This window comes from Macrotis lagotis, chromosome 2 (genome assembly GCF_037893015.1).
Source record: "Macrotis lagotis isolate mMagLag1 chromosome 2, bilby.v1.9.chrom.fasta, whole genome shotgun sequence".
In the NCBI taxonomy this organism is placed as follows: Eukaryota; Metazoa; Chordata; class Mammalia; order Peramelemorphia; family Peramelidae; genus Macrotis; species Macrotis lagotis.
Window position 1 is genome coordinate 162,177,701 of NC_133659.1, and position 19,733 is coordinate 162,197,433.

Below are 19,733 nucleotides of genomic sequence, written 5' to 3' on the forward strand. Positions count from 1 at the left end.
ATCACTGAACCTCTTTTGGCCTCAATTTCCTCATCTGTAAATGGGTATTAATTCTTCCACGAGTAACTTTGCCAGGTTACTTTAAGGAGCAAATGAGATCAAATATGCAAAGTGTTTTATTAATACCCACACAGAGCTACTATTATCAGGAAGGTGTTTACATTGTAGTTTTTACAGTATTCTTCCTGGTACAATAAAAACACTCCCTCTTTCTCTACTCTTAGTAGAGATAGATAAGAACTCATCATACCCTTTTAAGTATATATGCCCTTCAGGGGTTTGAGAAACATTATTCCCCATCCTTCTCTAATTCATTCATTTGCCAAGAATTTACTAAGTGCATATGAGCTAGAGCTGAAAGGAACCTGGAAGGTAATCTCATCCAAACCCCTCCTTTTACAAATAAGAAAACTGAGGCCCAAAGTGATTCAGGGATTGTCCTAAGGTCACATAGGATATTTGTCCTTCATTTTTGAAGAAGAACATGACATAAGGGAGGTGATGCCATGATAAGCAAGTGAATTGGATTTGGGTGAGGGGGATGCTATGCTAAGGCACCAGCCTCAAGTGACAGAGATAAGATGAAAAGCTTATTTCTCTGCTTCCAAATCTAGAACTCTTTCCAGTGGACCATGATGCATCTCAAATATCCATTCCCTGTACATTATTTTGTCTCTTTGTATATAATGCTATTATATAGCTCTTCTATCTTTTCTATTCTATAATTACTTTACCTAAAATGGGAAATTCATATAATTCATATAGGTATATAAGAACAAGAGCCATTCTTGAACCTAAATGGTCAAATAATATGAATAAGAAGTTCTCAAAATGAAAACGATCAATAGCCATATGATGTTACAGATCACTAATAAGAAAAATGCAGATTAAAACAACTTTGTAACTCTGTTTCCACATCTATCAAATTGCCTAAAATGAGAAAAGAGGAAAATAACAATTATTGGAGGGATTGTGTGTGGGCATATAAAAAAACTATTAGTGGAACAATTCACAGTTCTATACAAAAAAGTCACTAAACTATGTACACTCTTTGACTCCTTAATAATACCAATTCACTTATACCTCAATGAGGCAAAAGACCAAAATGTGCAAAACATTTGGGGTCAGTTTTTATTATAGCAAAGGACTAAAACAAAGTTTGTGTCCTTGAATTGGGGAATAGTTAAACAAATAATAGTATATTACTATATAATGCTTTATTAAAAATGATGGAAAGGATGAATTTAGAGAAACATGGAAAGATTTGTATAAACTCATACAGAATGAAATTGGTACAGAGCATCTAGGTGGTACAGTAGATACAGCACCAGCCCTGGAGTCAGGAGGACCTGAGTTCAAATCTGACCTCAGACACTTAATAATTACCTAGCTGTGTGGCCTTGGGCAAGCCACTTAACCCCCATTGCCTTGAAAAAACTAAGGAAAAAAAAATAGAATGGTAGAACCAGGTGAATCCTTATATAAAAATTATAATACTATAAAGGAAAAGAACTTTGAAATACTTAAGAATTATGAACATTCCTATGATTCATGGCTGTGCCTAAAGATTGATGTTGAGTCCCATATACTTCCCACCTCTTGGCAGAGATAATAGCTTGGGAGCAAAGAATGAGATATAATCATCTGACATAGTTAACATATATATATTTGTCCTGTTTTATTTAACTATTTGTTTTGAGGAAGGACTTCTGTTTGTGTCTATGTGTCGGAAAGGGAGAATTGTGGAAAGAAAAGCTATTATAGTAATAACAATGTCAAAAAAAGAAGAGCAATAATAAAACTTTCAAAATACATGAAAGAAAACAGAAGAAAGTTCAGTAGGGGATAAGACAAGCAGAGCAGTGTTAGTTAAGTCTAATAAATACTCAAGAAACAAATTATATATAATAAAGACTTAAGTTTCATATGCAATCCTTTTCTCTGTATTCTTTGTATATGAAAGTGTTCATATATGTTGATATTTGTCAAGCCCATAATTCTTAAAAAGAAATTTTAAAAGATAAAGATATCAATGACCCTGCAGCATTAGAAGTATGAGTTGTTCCTTCAAATATATACCTCTCAGCACATTCCCTATGGGTCCATCCTCCCCAAAGAAAGTATGTGCCCTACTATATCAGGTCACTGGGTTCTGATGGTCCTGGAAAAGATAATGCAAATGGTGCTTTGCACAACAACCCCTCACTTTAATTCAAATTTTCTTGATATCATGGTCTTTTTCCAAGATCAAAGCACAACAAGACAATATTTGTGTGACAGTATATATCCCTGGCTTATGGGTAGAAATGTTTTAATGCTTCTCTTCTTTCTCTGCTATTTCACTAAATATTTTTGGCTCTAAAATAATTGGGTCTCTCTGAATTTGAACATACATATCTAAATAACCAAAGTCACCAGTTAGATTGACTGGAGTTGACTTAATGGAGGATGGAAATATAAGCTGCTTCATCTCTAAGCTAAATCATCTCAGTCTTTTTCATTTGCAAAACAGGTCATATTATTCAAATCATCTATTCTCCCTGGGTTATAGAAATATCCCAACTCCCACTGGGAAGTTTCTTTTCAGCTTTTCTGAGTTCTTAGTGCCCTTCTAAGTTTCCCACCCAATTCAGGCCCTCAACAATTCGCTGCCTGGACTATTGTGGTCTTCCTACTTTAAGTCTCTCCCCAATCAATTCATTTTCCACACAGCTGCCAAGGTAATTTTCCTAAAACATCTCTTCTCCTATACTCAATATTCAAATCCAAAGCCATATTCAAATGGTTTTTACTTCTAGGATCAAATAATAACTATTAGAGTCTGTTGCCTGTACCACCATTGCATGAAGCCCCACAACTGGCTTCACTTCCAGATTAACTTTTTCTGTGGACTTCTTTGCCTCCTCAGCAGTAGCCTAATTTCCCTTGCTTTTTAGCTCCCCCTGTTTTAAGTTCCTTTGTAGACCTTTTTCCCTACCCCTCCTCCCCAGCTCACTTTGAAAGGTAAGATCCTAGAAGGTGTCTTGTTTCCTTATATTTGTAGTCTCTACACTTACCACAGTATTTAGCTTATAATAAGCACTCAATAAATGTCTGCTTTATCTATATACCCCCAGCTCTGGGCCTCCTTTTCCTTTAAGCTATGGAAAGCAGAGAGAATTCATTCTGAGAAGCAGTCCTTTCTCAAAAGGGTCCACAATGGGGAATGAAAGGGTTAATGGAAAAGCTCTAATACATGGAACAGCTGCATAGAAACATTTGGCAGATGTGTCTGTAAATACAGAAGTCCCTAAATGAGACCCAAGTAGCTAGATAAACAAAATAAAGTCATTTCCTGGTAAGCATGGTTCTTTGAGTACATATTGATAAGCAATTGACTCCAGATGTCTCTTCTCATGACTATTCAGGTTGCTAGGCTTTCTTCCCACCCCACACCTGGCTATTCCTGAGCTCTCCCTTCTGTGACCTTCCCCTGCCCTCAGTATTTAGCACCACTTCTCCAGGAGGCCTTCACTGTGCCCAAAGGGCAAAAGCTTTTGACTTTCTTCACTTTGAAGAATTGTAGCTGCAGATGAAAGCCATATTCAAATGTACTAATCCCTGAGCTTAAAGTGTGGGGGGAAGACCCAGGACCTGCACTTAGCCTGTATTATATCCCCACTGACCATATCTTAGCCCTGACTCCTCCAGAAAATATTCTCAGATTTCTGAAGAGGAGATTATTCAATTTAAATCCTGCCCTCTCTAGGATAGGCTTCCAACTCTCCAAATATTTATCCCTGTTCTGAGTTCAATAGATAAAAAACATTTCAAACTATTCACATGTAATACATTTTCCCAACATCTGTATTTTGTTCTCCAGTTTGCTCTGATCTTTAAAAAAAAAATTAGGGGCAACTAGGTGGCACAGACACTTCAGACACTTAATACTTATTTAGCTGTATGACCTTGGGCAAGTCACTTAACCTCATTGCCTTGCAAGACAATTATTCTACATTTAAAATGACAAAAATAGAGCATTTCTTTGCATACAGCAGAACACAAAAGGAGGATATTATAATCATGAATTGCTATTTCCTTCTGCAGCTCATTTTATAGATGAGAAATTGAGTCAGGTAACTTGTTCACAGCTAACAAGTGTCTGAGTTTGTATTTTAACTCAGGAAGATGAGTCTTCCTGATCCTAGGCCTGGTACTCTACCTACTGCACCATCTAACTGCCATTGCACTAATGTTGAACATGACAGGGAAGCTGTTAGGTTATGCATATTTGTTACAAAGATTTTGTTTTTGTTCCCTATTTTACTCCAGTGGTGATAGGAAGCCCCAGAAGTTTATTGAGTTGGGGGGAAGGGTGACATGGTTAGACAAAGGCTTTAGGAAATTTACTTTGAAAGCTAAATGAACACCCTGACAGCAACATGGGGATGATGATCAACCTTAATGGACTTGCTCATTCCATCAATGCAACAATCAGGTACAATTTTGGTGTATCTGTATCCAGAAAAAGAATTGTGGAGTTTAAACAAAGACCAAAGACTATTACCTTTAATTTAAAAAAAAAAAAACTTGTTATCTTATTATGTAATTTTGCTATCTCTTATACTTTTTTTTCCTTAAGGATGATTTCTCTCTCATCACATTCAGCTTAAATCAATGTATACCATGGAAACAATATAAAGACTAACAGATTGCCTTCTATGGGGGTGGGGGGAGGGAAATGAGATTGGGGTAAAATTGTAAAATTCAAAATAAATAAATAAATAAATTTTTTTAAAAAGAGAAAGCAAAATGGAGAATGTACTGGAATGGGAGAGATTTGAGGCAGGCAAATCAACCAGCAGGCTGTTGCCAAGAGGTGGAAGATGATAAGGCACTGGACCATGGTTATAATTTATGTCAGAGAAGAAAAAAGGGCACATATGACATATGTTATAAAGATAAAAATCAATAAAACTTCACAATAGATTGTATGTGAGGAGTGAAAAAGTGTGGAAGTCCAGTATAACAACAGTTTGCAAGCCTAGATGACTTGGGCATATAGTATTATCTTCAACAGTAATACAGAAGTTAGGAAAAGGGAAAAGATCATGAGTTCAGTTTTGGTTATGTTGAATTTAAGAAGTCTATAACTGGGGGCAGCTGGGTGGTGCAGTGGATAGAGCACTGGCCCTGGAGTCAGGAATACCTGAGTTCAAATCTGGCTTCAGACACTTAATAATTAGCTAGCTGTGTGGCCTTGGGCAAGCCACTTAACCCCATTGCCTTGCAAAAACCTAAAATATATATATATATATATATAAAAAGAAGTCTATAACTTTTGCAGCCAAGATTATCTTGATCATAGCTTATGCACCGATTGGTATTGTACAGATACAATAACTGTACAGTTTTGTCACCAAATTCAATTTTACTCTGCAAGTATAAAGGATGATTCTTATAGATATCTAATGAATCAAATCAAAACTGCATTTGAACCTTGCTTTGTTTTGCTCCATTAAAAAATTCTACCCACGGCACAGCTAGGTAGCACAGTGAAGAGAGTACCAACCCTGGAGTCAGGAAGATCTGAGTTCAAATCCAGCCTCAGATATTTAATAATTACTTAGCTGTGTGACCTTGGATAAGTCACCTAGCCCTATTGCCTTGCAAAAAAAAAAAACCTCTAACCAGAGGAGACTCTCAGGGAGAAACTATTAATGTCCCTAGAGGTGACTGATTTGATTATAGCTCACATAATAGTAACCATCACACTTATTTTTTATTTTCTATTTTACAAAGGGTTTTTCCTTATAACAACTCAGTGTGGTAGGTAATACAAGTACTACTATATCCATTTTACAACTGTCAGGCTGTTAATAACTATAGAGCTATGAATTTGTACTATTTTCCTGAATTCCAGTCTGCTGCACCAAACGTACCAGTACATGCCCACACACACACACACACACGTATGTATGTGTGATATTTATGTATGTATGTATATTGAGCATCAGAAAACAGCAGCCTGAGTTGAAATGGACCAAGAGAGGTCCTATAGAGAAGAAAGAATGTCCAAGACACACAGATGAGTCTATATTTGGATTCAAAAAATCAACCTCACAAGTATAAGATGGGAGAGGGCATGGTTAGACATCAGTTTGTCTGAAAAAGATCCATAGGTTTTAGGTGTCTACAAGACCCTCATGAGTAAACAACATCTCATTGAAGGCACAAAGAAAAATAATGTCCCCAACAAGAAGATAGTCCTGCTGAACTCTGCCTTGGTCAGACCATATACGGGATAGTGTGTTCAGCTATGGATGCCACATTTTAGGAAGGATATTGATAAGCTGATGTAGATTCCTTTTAAAGAGTAAAGGCTTTAGGTCAACTAAAAATATTCAGAAACAAATATCACCAGTCTAGAATTCTTTCCAGACTTATCTGAAAGAAAGAAAATTAATTAGAGCTTGATCAAAGTTCAGAGGAAATAATGCCTTGCACTAATGTCCCATTTTATCTTTTTCTTGGGCTTAACATTGTTCTCTTAGGAGAGAATATGAAAAGTCAAGAATGAAAGCTAACACCCCAGAAAATAGTCAAGTATAACAATACTTGGGAGAAATACCTTACATCTAGTTAAGATTATTGCCTTTTCCATCCAACAAAGGGATTAGAGTATTGACCCACCCAAGGCCAACAACCTGTTTCCTCATTTCTTGAAGGGATTAGTGTATTAAAAAGAGGAAGAAGGGCCTTTTGATTACTTCCTGTCACCTTTAATCTTTATGGATGGAGGATGGGGAGAGTGGGAAGAAAGGGAGGAGTCAAAATGGGACAAAAGGGCTTAAGGAGATGATTAAAAAAAATTAAATTACTCATTTTATTGAATTATTAAAGTAGAATGCTAACTACTGACTGTAACATTTCTATTTCATTGTGTAATTTGCCTTAAGATGACTAAGTTATATGCGGTGATTGATGATCGACCATATTGGACTTCTTCATTCCATCAGTGTAATAAACAGGGACAATTTTTAAGGGACCTATAAGAGAAAATACCATCTGTATCCAGAGAAGGAACTGTGGTGTTTAAATGAAAGCCAAAGCTTATTATCTTCAGTTTTTAAAAGTTGTATTGTATATATATATATATATATATATAATTATAATTATTTATATACTTAAATAAATATATATATTATTATTATTTATATATAAATATATATATTTATATAATTTTATTATATCTGTTTTCTTCTGTTTGGATCAGATTCTTCTCTCTCAACACTTTCAATTTAGTTCTATGTTTAGCATGGCTGCAAATTTAAAGCCTATATCAGATTGCTTTCTGTCAGGTGCTGGGGGGAGGGAAGGGAGAAAGGGAGAAAAAAAGCCTTGCAAAAAAAGATTGGTAAAAACTACCATTGTTTGTAGTTGGAAAAATAAAATATTTATTTGAAAAAAAAAAAGATGCCTATATTATATCAAAATGACTTGCATTAGAAACCTGTCCAAGGGCATGAGGAGTCTAGAATATGCTTCTTTAGTCATTTCTCCCTAAAGTAGGAAATTGCTTTAATTTAGATCAAAGATTCTTTTTTGTTGTTGTTTTGGTTTTTGCAAGGCAATGAGGGGTTAATTGATTTGCCCAAGATCACAGGGCTAGGTAATCATTAAGTGTCTAAGACTGGATTTGAACTCGGTGCTCCTGATCCCAGGGTTGGTGCTCTGTCCACTGAACTACCTAGCTGCCCCTAAATCCAAGATTCTTAACCTTTATGAGTCATAGTGAAATTTATGAATCCTTTCTCAGAACAATGTTTTTAAATATATAAAATAAAATACAAATGGTAAAAACAGAAAGCAATTATATAGAAAATAAATTTTTTTTTCATATTCAAGTTCATGGACTTCTGAAATCTATTTACACACCTTGGGGGGAGGGGAGGGTGTCTTCGAACACTTTAAGAATCTCTGATTTAAAGTAATGTTAAAGTAATAGTAAAATTAATAAAAAATTATTTCTGGCAGACTTGTTCTAGCACACTAAATACAGTATTAATTTTTTTTTCCATACTAATGAGCATCTAAAGAACAGAAACCAGGATGACAAGGTCCTGAAACTACATTTGGTGAGGAAGCCTTGAAGGAACTTGGGCCTATTTATCCTAGCGAACATAATACACATTTGAAGGATTGTCAAATGGAAGAAGGCATAGGAAGAACCAATAAGTGAACATTCCAGAGAGGACAATAGAGGATTGATATAAAGACAAACAACAAGGAGGGGTTGTGAAAATCCTACGAATATGAAAGACCTTTGTAACTAAATCCCAGAGCAACACCATTCACAACACCATTCACAACCATTACACAGATGTACTTTTGTCACCAAAATCCAATTTTGTTCTATAAATTTAAGGTCCTTGAGGGGTGGGATTATTTTATCTTTATAATATAAAACCTAACATAGTATTTTGCACAGGAATATTGTGAGATTAAATTGAAAAAAATTCTCATTTTCTCCTTTGATGTTGTTGTTTAGTCATTTCAGCAAATGAGAAAACTAAAACAAATAGAATTAAGTGACTTGCCCAAGCTCCCAGAACTAATAAGTGTCTGAGGCCAAATTTGAACTCAGGTCTGGCGCTCTATTCATTGTGCCATCTCACTGCCTTCATTTCTTCTTATTAGTCCTCCAAATAAAATCAGAGGCAGCTAGGTGGTATGGCAGATATCTGAAGTCTGGAAGATCTGAGTTCAAATTCAGCTTCATTCCCTTACTGGCTATATGAACCTGGGCAAATCATTTAACCTGTCTAAGTTTCCTCATCTGTAAAACAGTACATAACTGGCAGGGTAGTTCCGAGTATCAAATGAGATAACATTTGTAAATATATATGTTATATAAATTCTTGTTTGTAATACATATATATATATATATATATATATATAAATTCTGTTCCCTTCCCTAGCTACCTTTCCTCCAATATATCCACCAATATTTATATATTCCATATTCCCTCTTCATTACTATGACAATCTCATCCACTATAAGCAACATCCATCTCCATTCTTCAGTTTTCTTGCCTTGTTCTCCCCATTCCCACTCCTCACAAAATCATTTTATTTGTTATGGAATCAAAGAATACTGGAATCAGAATGGATGCCATTGATCACTTAATTCAATCCAGACCCAAAGGAAAGATTCACCGCAATAAGGGGGGGGGGGGGGTCATCTGAACTCTCCTTAAAGATCTCCAAGGCAGAAAAATTCAACCCCCATCTCTCAAGGAAGTTCATTTCTCTTCTTAAACATTCTAATAGTTGAAAAGATTTTCCTAACATTAATTTACTTTTTACTTACTGTGTAAGTACTAAATACTTACAATTACTTAATTTACCTCTACTTATTGCAAATGATTCCATCCTTTTGGGCTAAACAAAACAAATATTATTGTATTCTCCCATAAATACTTTCTTCTCTTCCGTACTCTACATATACCCTATTCATTCAATCAAGTCTCATACCTTGTGATCTAAGAGCTCATCACCACCCTCCAATTCATCATTTTATCATTCATAAAATGTAGAACTAAGAACAAAGTACAATATTCCAGATGGGAAACTCTCACTTCCTTAAACTTAAACACTATAAATCTCTTAATGAATCCTGAGTTCATATATTTTAAAGCTGCTATATCACAGTTGATTCACATTGACTATGCAGTCCACTAAAATCCCCAGATGTTTTCAGATGTTATCTAGGCAGGACTCTGTCATCTTGTACTTGTAAAGTTTTGACCTAAGAAATAAGAAATCATGGATTCAAGTCCCACTTTTGCCATTTACTGTCTGTGGGACCCTTTTAGTATCTATAATTGACTTTTTTTTAAATTTTATTTATTTAAGGCAGTGGGGTTAAGTGACTTGCCCAAGGTCACATAGCTAGGCAATTATTAAGTGTCTGAGGCACATTTGAACTCAGGTCCTCCTGACTCCAGGGCTGGTAATCTATTCACTGCCCCACTTAGCTGCCCCAATTGACTTTCAAAGAATCATAGAGAAGAGAAAACACTGATCTGAATTAATGAAAGTGGTTCCTCACTGGGAGCAATGAAATCACAAAAAAAAAAAATTGACCCAATATTCTAGTCTATCAAGATCTGTTTGGTTCCTGATTCTGTTATCCAGACTATTACCTATGCTTACCACTCTGTAGTTGCCTGTGCAAATTAGATAGGCATGCCTTCTATACCTTTACTGAAGTCATTTATTAAAATGTTAAATAGGAAAGACCCACACATAGATATACTATATAGATATAACTAAAATATTCTCCTAAATACCTTCTTCCAAGTTGACATTGAATCATTAATAATGATTCTGTGAGTCTGGCCATCCCAAATCTGTGTCAACTGCTTTATGAAAATCTAAGCAAACTCTAGCTATAGCCTTCTCCTGCTGTATCTATCTAATAAACCTGTCCAAGATGAAAATGAGATAGACCTGACTTGATCTGTTCTTGGAGAAGTTGTGCCAGCCCTTTGAATGCACCGCTTCCTTTTCTAGGCATTCAGTAACCAAGAAAAGAAACTCCATTCATTTTTCTAGTTTATATAATAATCTCTTCACTTTTGAAACTTTGCTGCAATGTTAATTCTTCTTCAGATCTGGAAAAAGGAGCTCTAAGATTATGGAGAACTGGGAAAAGATTCTTTCAGAAAGTGGCACATAAACTGAGACTCAAATGAAGTCAGAGAACTAGGAGATGAAGATGAGAAGGGAGACTGTGCGTTAGTCAGTGAAAATGCCATTAGGAGATGGAATGTCTTATCCATGAAGGTTAATGTTACTGTATTATAAAGTATGGGGATTGGGAATTGGGGAGATGGGCAATGAGTAATATGTGAAAAGCCTGGAAAAGAAAGGGGGCTGGTTAGGAAGGATAGGGGGGTTTACATTTGAGTCTTTTCACAGAGAGGAGAACTGAGAAACAGAACATGAGAAGAGTAGGGGTAGGAACAAAACAGATGAGAGTAGTTCTGAAAAAAAAATGTTTGTCCTTCATTCCTGAAGAAGGCCACGACATCAGGAGGGTTTAGGGAAACCACTGATAATGTATTAGGGATAGGGTGGTGCCTTCATTTGCTAAAACATTATACAGCAAGCAAAATCAACTACTGTAAATATCAGCTATATATAATGAACTGTGGGAACTTTTTGAGTAGAGACAGAAGCTTTAGAAGGGTTGATTGCTATCTCTACATTAAATATAATTTGGTGGATCTGAGATGTGTGGGAAAGGTTCCGTGACCCAGAGATAGAGGAAACACTTTTATAAAGGAAATTATGTTTTCTGGCTTAAGATCTTCGTCCCCAGACAGGCAAAAACTACTCAGAATCAAAATGGGGTGGGTGTTGATGGGGTGGGAGGAGAGAGAGAGGTGAGAGAATGGGATCCCTATAAGTCATCTAAATAAAAATATTCTGGTCTCCTTACTTCTAAACTTAAAAAGGTCAAGACTCAATCCTAGCAACACAGATCCCATCCCCACTTCTCAGTCTCAGGTCTATGAATTTCAATTGTCACTTTTATATTTCCCCAGAGATAAATTTCAACTTTTCTCTCCTCCCAAACCAGCCTGGGGGTGGGGGGTGGGGCAAAAGTTAAGAAAAACTCCCCTCCCCATTGTCCACGAGGGGCTCTACTATGCAATAACTAGCTAAGTATCTCTCAGATCCTAGAGTTTAGGCTGAAGAGTTTGATGAGACCCCATTGCTGCCCTCCTCATAGGCTCAAGGCTGAGGGGGGCATGAAGGGAACCCAATTAAAGGCAGAAAGACTTACCCAGGAGAATGACAAGGGCACCCAGGACTCTGGGGAGCTGGAAGCATACAACTTTATTGGCAAACAGCACTTTCATTGGAGGTCTACCCATCTGTATTATCTGCAATAATTTCTTTCTCAAAAATGAGAAACAGATGGTCCCTCCCTCTCTCTCAGCAGTTCTTTGAGGGGTGGGGCTCAAGCTGACTGGCTAAAAAGATCTTCCCCATCACGAATAGAAAGGACACTAAATTAATGTATTGTCCTACAATCTCTCTGTATGTATAAGCCCTTCACTCCTCTCCATCACAGTAATCAAGGAAGATAAGCTATAGAGAAGAACCGGGAGAAGGAGGAAAGCTATACAAGGTACACTGTTTCAATCCAACTTTCCTCCCCTCCACAGTCCTGCCCAACCTACTTCCCCTTTAGATAGGGAGCAGGAATAAGTCTTCAGTCACAGACACACTAACAACCTGGGGGGCGAGGGGGGCAGAGGAAGATAAAGGGTAATATGCACAATACATTTTTAATTTTAATCTGTATTGATTACTCACTGTCATGGGGAAGGGAGCGAAATAGAAAAATGTAGAACTCAAAAACTTACAAAAAAATAAATGTTGAAAACTAAAAAAAAGTTTAACCTATATTAGTAAATTTTTTCCATCATTCTCAAATATAAATAATTAAAATAACAATTGATCAAATCCCTATTTGCAGAGTTTATGGATATCCAAGAAATGTACCTATTCACTATCTCAGTTCAAAATGGTTTCAGCACAATTCTTGGTTACAGCCTTTAATTTTCTCTCCAACCTCTCTTGTTTGCTCAGAATCAACCTCAGAGAGGTTGAGCAAAGACTAGTTCTTACTTACCTCTGTCAATCAGTCAATAAACATTTATTAAGCACCAGTCACTGTGCTAAGCCTGGGGTTCCAGAAAGGGGCAAAAAGCAGTTCCTGCCTTTAAGGAATGTATAATCCCATGGGGGAGACAATCACAAAATAAATATGTACAAGGTATATACTGGATAAATAGGAAGAAAAATGAGAGGAAAAGCACTAAGAATTGGGAGTTTTTAGTTGGTACTTAAAAAAAGTCAAGGAAGCCAATAAACAGGAGAAAGAGCATCCCAACTATGGGAGACAACCCCAGAAAATGCCCAGAAGCAAGAGATGGAGTGTCTTGTTCATGGAACCGTCAAGAAGCCAATGTCACTGGCTTGAAGAGCATGTGGTGGGGAGTAAGGTACTTTGAAAGGTATTAAGAGGCTAAGTTCCAAAGGGTTGTGAATGCAAACAGAGCATTTTGTATAAGCTCCTGAAGGTAATAGGGAGACCATTCACTGGAGTTTATGAGTGGGAGGTTGAGATGGAAGAACTGTGGTGTAGGAGAAAAATTACTTTAGTAGCTGATGGGGAATGAATTAGAGTGGAGGCTTGAGCCACGCAGACCCACTACAAGCCATTACAATAGTCTGGTTGTGAAGTGATGAGGGCCTACACTAGAAAGGCAGTAATGCCAAAGGAAAAAAGGGGGCAGCATAATCAAGAGAGATTTCAAAGATGAAATCAATAGCCCTTGGCAACAGATTTGGATATGAGAGATGAAAGGAATTCAGGATGCCTCCTAGGTTGTGAACCTGAGGGACTGAAATTGTGTTAGCCTCTACAGAAATCAGGAAGGTGGGAGAGAAGAAGATTTTAAGGATAAAAGATAATGCATTTTTAGATACACTGCATTAAAGATGTGTATTGGACATCTAGCTTGTAATGTCTGAAAAAGCAATTGGAGATGAAGATGGGAACTCAGCAGAGAGTTTGGGACAAGGATAAGAATTAGAGAATTATCAACTTAGAGATAGTAATTAAATTCATGAGAATTGATGAAATGATCAAGTGAAGCAGTATAGAGAAAGTAAAGAAAAAAGTCCAGGACAGAACTCTGAGTGACACCCATAGTTAGAGGATATGGTCTCAATAAGGATGTGGAATAGGAGATTGGAAAGGAGTGATCCTATAAGTAAGAGGAGAACCAGGAGAGTAGCAGCTAAACTTAAAGAGAAGGGAGGGCCAAAGAGAGAAAGGTGATCAACAGTGTCAAAGCCTGCAGAAAAGTCACAAAAATGACTGAAAGAGAAAAACCACTGGATTTGGCAATTTAAGAGATCATTGTTAATTTCAAAAAGAGTAAACTCCTGAAATGAGATAAAAAGCCAGATTTTCAGGAGTTAGAAGAGCGAGAAAAGAGAAAGTGGAGGCACCATATAGATGACCTTTTCAAGGCCACAAAGAGCAGAAGAACTATAAGACTATAGTTGGCTGCAATGGAAGGATCAAGTGAGGGGGTTTTTGAGGATGAAGGAGAGATGATTGGAGAAACGAAGGAGAAATGATTTGCTGATTTACTTTTGTGAAGGGATTTCTAAGCTTTAAGGGACAAGTCAACAGGAAAATCTATCCTAGAATCTAAGAGAACAAACAGGAAAGAAAAATACTCAAACTAAACATCTTGAAAGTATTCACTTCCAAACCAGGAGGGACAGGATTTCAGGGAAACCTGGAGGGATTTGCATGAACTGATGCTGAGTGAGATGAGCAGAACCAGAAAAACACTGGACACCCTAACAGCAATATGGGAGTGATGTTCAACCTTGAAGGACTTGCTCATTCCATCAGCGCAACAACTGGGAACAATTTTTGGCTGTCTGCAAAGGAGAGTATCATCTGTATCCAGATAAGGAGCTGTGGAGTTTGAACAAAGTACAAGGACTATTCCCTTTAATTCGGGGGGAAAAAAAAAAACCCAGATGTCTTATGGTTTGATCTGGTTACCTCTGAGAATTCTGTTCTCTTTAAGGATATGATTTCTCTCTCATCACACCCAATTTGGATCGAGGTACAACATGCAAATAAAGTAAAGACTGACGGAGTGCTATCTGTGGGGTGGGGGTGGGGGGAGGGAAGCAAGATTGGGGGAAAACTGTAAAACTCAAATAATATCTCTAATAAAAATTAAAAAAAAGAAAGTATTCACTTCCAACTCCTACATGCTTTAGGATCTGAAAATGCAAATATCCTTTGTCACATAATAAACAATGAGAGCAGCTGGTCATGGAAAATGTCTATCAGGGTAGAGAAGAATTAGCCCAATATAAACACAAAATAAAATATAAAGGTACAGATGTCCTTCAAAAGGACAAGATGCTTATGAGTTTATGATCCATGAGTTTTTCAATAGAATCACAGTGTTAGGAGAGACCTCTGAGATCATCTTTTCTGAAGGGTAGCTGAATAGGAATCTTCCAAAGTGAATTCAGACATCACTTAAAGCTGTCCCTTGAAAGAGAATTTGTCACCTCCTGAGTCAACCAAATTCATCTTTAGACTTCTGAGTGACTAGGGAGTCATTCCTTTTCAGCAAGTCTTTGTCGAACTACCCTGCAGCTTTTCTGCAAGACACTAAAGAGAGAAAAACAAAAATTAACAAGCCCCTGTTCTTAAATAAGGGAGACAAGGGATCTTAATACCACTCTCATTTACCCTGAAACAAAAAGATAGTCAAGAATAAGTGATGTCCTAGTATTTGAATACCTTGGTTACCTAGAAGATTTTTCCTTCCTTCCTTCCTGGGATCTTTTTTCTGAAAAATGGGAAGAAAGTGCTCTGAGATCCTTAGTTGATAGCTTCCCAGATAATCCTTGAATATTGGTTTCTTTTTTATTCATATTGTTTGTCCCTATGCCCAGATTCAGATTCTGTTCCAGTTCCTGACATTGGGTTGATATATTTGTGGATTGAATTTAGGACTACAAAGATAGAAGAGTTAGGAAAATTGGAGATCCCCTCAGAAGCTGAAACAGGAGGAGAAGTTCCATGAAAAACTTGCTGTCAATGAGAGCTCTCCTAGAGGTGGCATGGGCAGCCTTGAATGTCTCCAAGCACAGTCTAGATGATCATTTGTTGGATATGTTGTAGGGGGAATTCTTTTCATATACAGATTATACAAGATGGCTTGCTGAGGTCCCTTCTAATCTTTCAGTTCTATGATTCTTTAATAGTTTTTCCCTATGGGTTTACAGATGAGGAAACTGAAATAAAAAGTTACATAGATCATTCCAGTCAGTCAGAGGAGAGGTTTGATCTCTTCAGATTCTAAAACTAGCACTCTTTCCATGTACTACACTGCCTCATTTTACTGATGAGAATACAGAGAATCAGAGAGGTGGATGACTTACCCTAGGTCACACACAGATAGTCAGAAACAAAGGCAGAATTCAAACTCAGAGACAATGTCCTGTGATCTTTCTTCTAAATTTCTAATAGGATAAAATTTTAAAAGACAAAGTTGTATTAATAGACACAGTGTGTTCTTTCATCCACAAGGCAAAGAAAATAAAGATAGGATGCAAATTTTTGTTTCAAAGTAAAATTACAATAAAATGTTTGTATCATTTGACACACCTGGTCCTTCTTGTGTTTAAAAAAAAACTCTAAAAGACAGCTAAGTATCCCACCATGTCTTCTCAGACTATACATCTGAAGTTCCTTTAAATGGTCTTTATAAAATATGGTTTCCAATGCTTTTACCATTAAACTGAATGTCCTCCTGCTTCTTATTTTAGACCTACAGTGAAGAGAAAGATCCCTGGAAAAAAAAAAAGGTCAGCGTACAGAATGGATTTAAAGGTGAAGAGCTGGTTTTTTCCAGGCAGCTAACAATGCAATGAACAAAGCATTGTGCCTGGTCTCTTTGTAGGGGAAAGGGAAGTAAAGTCCAGGAGGGAGGGAGTGGGGAAAGCCAGCTGGAGGCTATTGGTCATAATACAATCCAGGTCCCAACAGCTTGATAATGAGAGGTCCCAGCAGCTAAATAGCAAGCCAGCAGGGAAGATCCAAACCCATAAAAGACAAGACTGGGCTGGGAACAATCCTCTGGACATAAAGGAGAAAACAAACCTCTGCAAGGGCAAAGTCTGGACTGCACAGGCAACATTTTGGCCAACAACAAGCCAGGGACCAGACCCCAGCCCCAGCAAAATAAATGCTGGATCTATACTCCATATACCCCCAGGAATAGGACTATAACAAAAATGAACAAAAAAGCTAAAAGAGCACTTCTATAGAAAACTAATTTACAGACAAAGATGACAGCAATCCTATATCTGAAGAAGAAAGCAATGAAAGATCATTCACAGGAGAAGTATCACAACAATCTATAAATTGGACTCAAATACAAAAGCTCATTTAAGAGCTTTAAAAAAGAATTTAGAAACCAAAGAAGAAAAGGAAAAAAAATGGAAAAAAGAAATGAAAGTCATGCAGGAAAATTATAACAAGTTGACCAAAGAAATACATTAAAAGTAAAAATAACCAACTGGAAAAGGAAACATATAAGATAATTGAAGAAAATAAAACTAAAAATTAGAATTGAACAGTTAGAAACTAATGAATCTAACAAGACTATAAGATTCCATCAAACAAAATAAAAAGGCTGAAAAAATTGAAAAAAATGTAAAGTACTTTCTAGGGAAAATGAATGACCTGGAAAACAGATCTAGAAGAGACAATCTACAAGTCTTTGAACTACCAGAAAGCCTGGACCAACAAAAGAACCTGGAAAACATCATGTAGGAAATTATAAGGGAAAACTGCCCCAATCTACTAGAACAAGATAACAATATAACAATTGATGGGGAGGCTAGGTGGCATAGTGGATAAAGCACCAGCCCTGGAGTCAGGAGTACCTGGGTTCAAATCTGGTCTCAGGCACTTAATAATTACCTAGTGTGTGGCCTTGGGCAAGCCACTTAACCCCGTTTGCCTTGCAAAAACCTAAAAAAAAAAATTGAAAGAATTCACAGAACGCCTCCAGAAAGAGACCCTAGGATAAAACTCTAAGGGATGTAATAGCCAAATTCCAGAACCTTCAAATACGAGAGAATATTGCAAGCAGCAACAAGAAAACAATTCAAATACAAAGGGAACACAATCAGACCACCAACACAGGACCTATTAGCCTCAACACTGAAGGATTAGAAAAACTGGAATAACATATTTCAGAGAGCTAAGGACCTGGGATTACAACCCAGAATGTACTACCCTGCAAAATTTAACATATATACTGTCAGGGGAAAAGATGGATATTCAATGAAATACAGGACTTCCAGAATTTCCTGAAACAAAGACCAGAACTAAATAGAGAATTCAATTGCCAAATACACAACTGAAGAGTTTCATTTTTAAAAAACAGTAAATGAAAAAGGGGGACTGAAAAAAAACAAAATTGCTTTAAACAAATGTTGATCCCTAAAAGGGAAGATATAACAATTCTAATTCTTTAGAACTTTATTTCTCTAAGGAAAATTAGAGGGTAGAATATAATTGAAGAGAATGAACCTAAAGTTTAAAACCTAAGAAGATAAAGAAAAAGTAAGCTTCAAGTAAGGGTGTTAATTTTAACTTAAGTGTCTCATTATACTATGACTCACTTTAATCACAAGGTGCTAGTTACCTTGTCTAATGAGGGCATCATAAATTGTGAGGACCTCAGACAGTGTCTCTGTTACAATCATGTATAAGGTTCTCAAGTGAGACATCCTGAGTCTCCCAATACTTAGAGATCTTTAAGCATCATAAACTGCCAGGATCTGAGACAGTGTCTCTGTTACTGAAATCATTTGTAAAGTTCTCAGTGAGACCTTCAGAGCCTCCCAGTACTTAGAGATCTTCAAGATTCTGTGGGTGCATAAAGGAGAGAAGACAACAGGCCTTGGTTCACTTAACAAAGTGCTAAGTACCCTGGATGAGGAGGAGGTAAAGTGTGAAGGAAAATAGGCCTGGGGGTAGGGAAACAAATAGTTCAAGAAATGATATGGCTTTGGATGATACTTTGGCTCATAAAGAGGATTGTGTGTACTTAAAAGATAGTTGGGGGGCAGCTAGGTGGCGCAGTGGATAGAGCACTGGCCTTGGAGTCAGGAGTACCTGACTTCAAATCCAGCCTCAGACACTTAACAATTACCTAGCTGTGTGGCCTTGGGCAAGCCACTTAACCCCATTGCCTTGCAAAAACTAAAAAAAAAAAAAAAAAAAAAAAAGATAGTTGAAAAGGGGGTAAGGTAAAAAATGATTATAATTATAATTTGATGCAATTTGAGTCAATGCTGCCTATCAAGAAATCAAGGAAACAATCTGTGATGATATCTTGATAACAATAGAAGCTTACCAAACAATCAAATAATTGAACTGTGATTGATGATACCTGATTAATAATACTAGAGCACCAAGGGAAGAGGCACGAAGATTTATAATTTTAGGGGGGAAAAGGGAGAATGTGAATGCTAAGTAAATTCTATTCAATTTATCCCAGTGAGGGAATAAGATATATTCCCACTTGGGTTTAAAAATCTAATTTAGGGGGTAGCTAGGTGGCACAGTGGATAGAGCACCAGCCCTGGAGTCAGGAGTACCTGAGTTCAAATCTGGCCTCAGACACTTAATAATTACCTAGCTGTGTGGCCTTGGGCAAGCCACTTAACCCCATTGCCTTGCAAAAACCAAAAAAAAAAAAAATCTAACTTAATCTAGAGGGAAGCAGGGGACAGGGAATGGGAATGATAAGGGAGAAGGGCCTGATAAAAGGGAAGGGAAGGTATAAGTGAAAATAAACTGAAAGTTAAATTTCTAACAGAAAAATCAAAGAGGAAAGGTAGTAAAATTTTGGTGAGGAGGAATAAGAGAAAAGAAAAGAGATCAATATAAATGGAGAAAGATAGTATGCAGGGAAACACAGAATTAATAATCTTAACTGTGTGAATGGGATGAATTGTCCCATAAAACAGAAGTGGATAGCAGAATGGATTGAAAAACCAGAATCCTATAATATGCTGTTTACAAGAAACACATTTGAAGCAGA

The 19,733-nt window shown here is 36.9% G+C and overlaps 1 protein-coding gene across 3 annotated transcripts in view; it reads right to left on the bottom strand.

The window, feature by feature from the left end:
- The window catches only part of LOC141513401 (SLAM family member 5-like), a 63,780-nt gene extending 51,575 nt beyond the window's left edge, over positions 1 to 12,205 (bottom strand). For 2 of the 3 annotated variants that reach the window (XR_012475788.1, XM_074223154.1), the window contains exon 1: positions 11,837 to 12,205. Coding sequence is in view for 2 of the 3 variants with exons in the window: in XM_074223154.1 (XP_074079255.1) it covers positions 11,837 to 11,927 (91 nt within the window). In the remaining variant the exon portion in view is untranslated. The remainder of the gene's footprint in view (positions 1 to 11,836) is intronic. The other variant, XM_074223153.1, reaches the window with a different exon arrangement.
- Between the last annotated feature and the right edge of the window lie 7,528 nt (positions 12,206 to 19,733).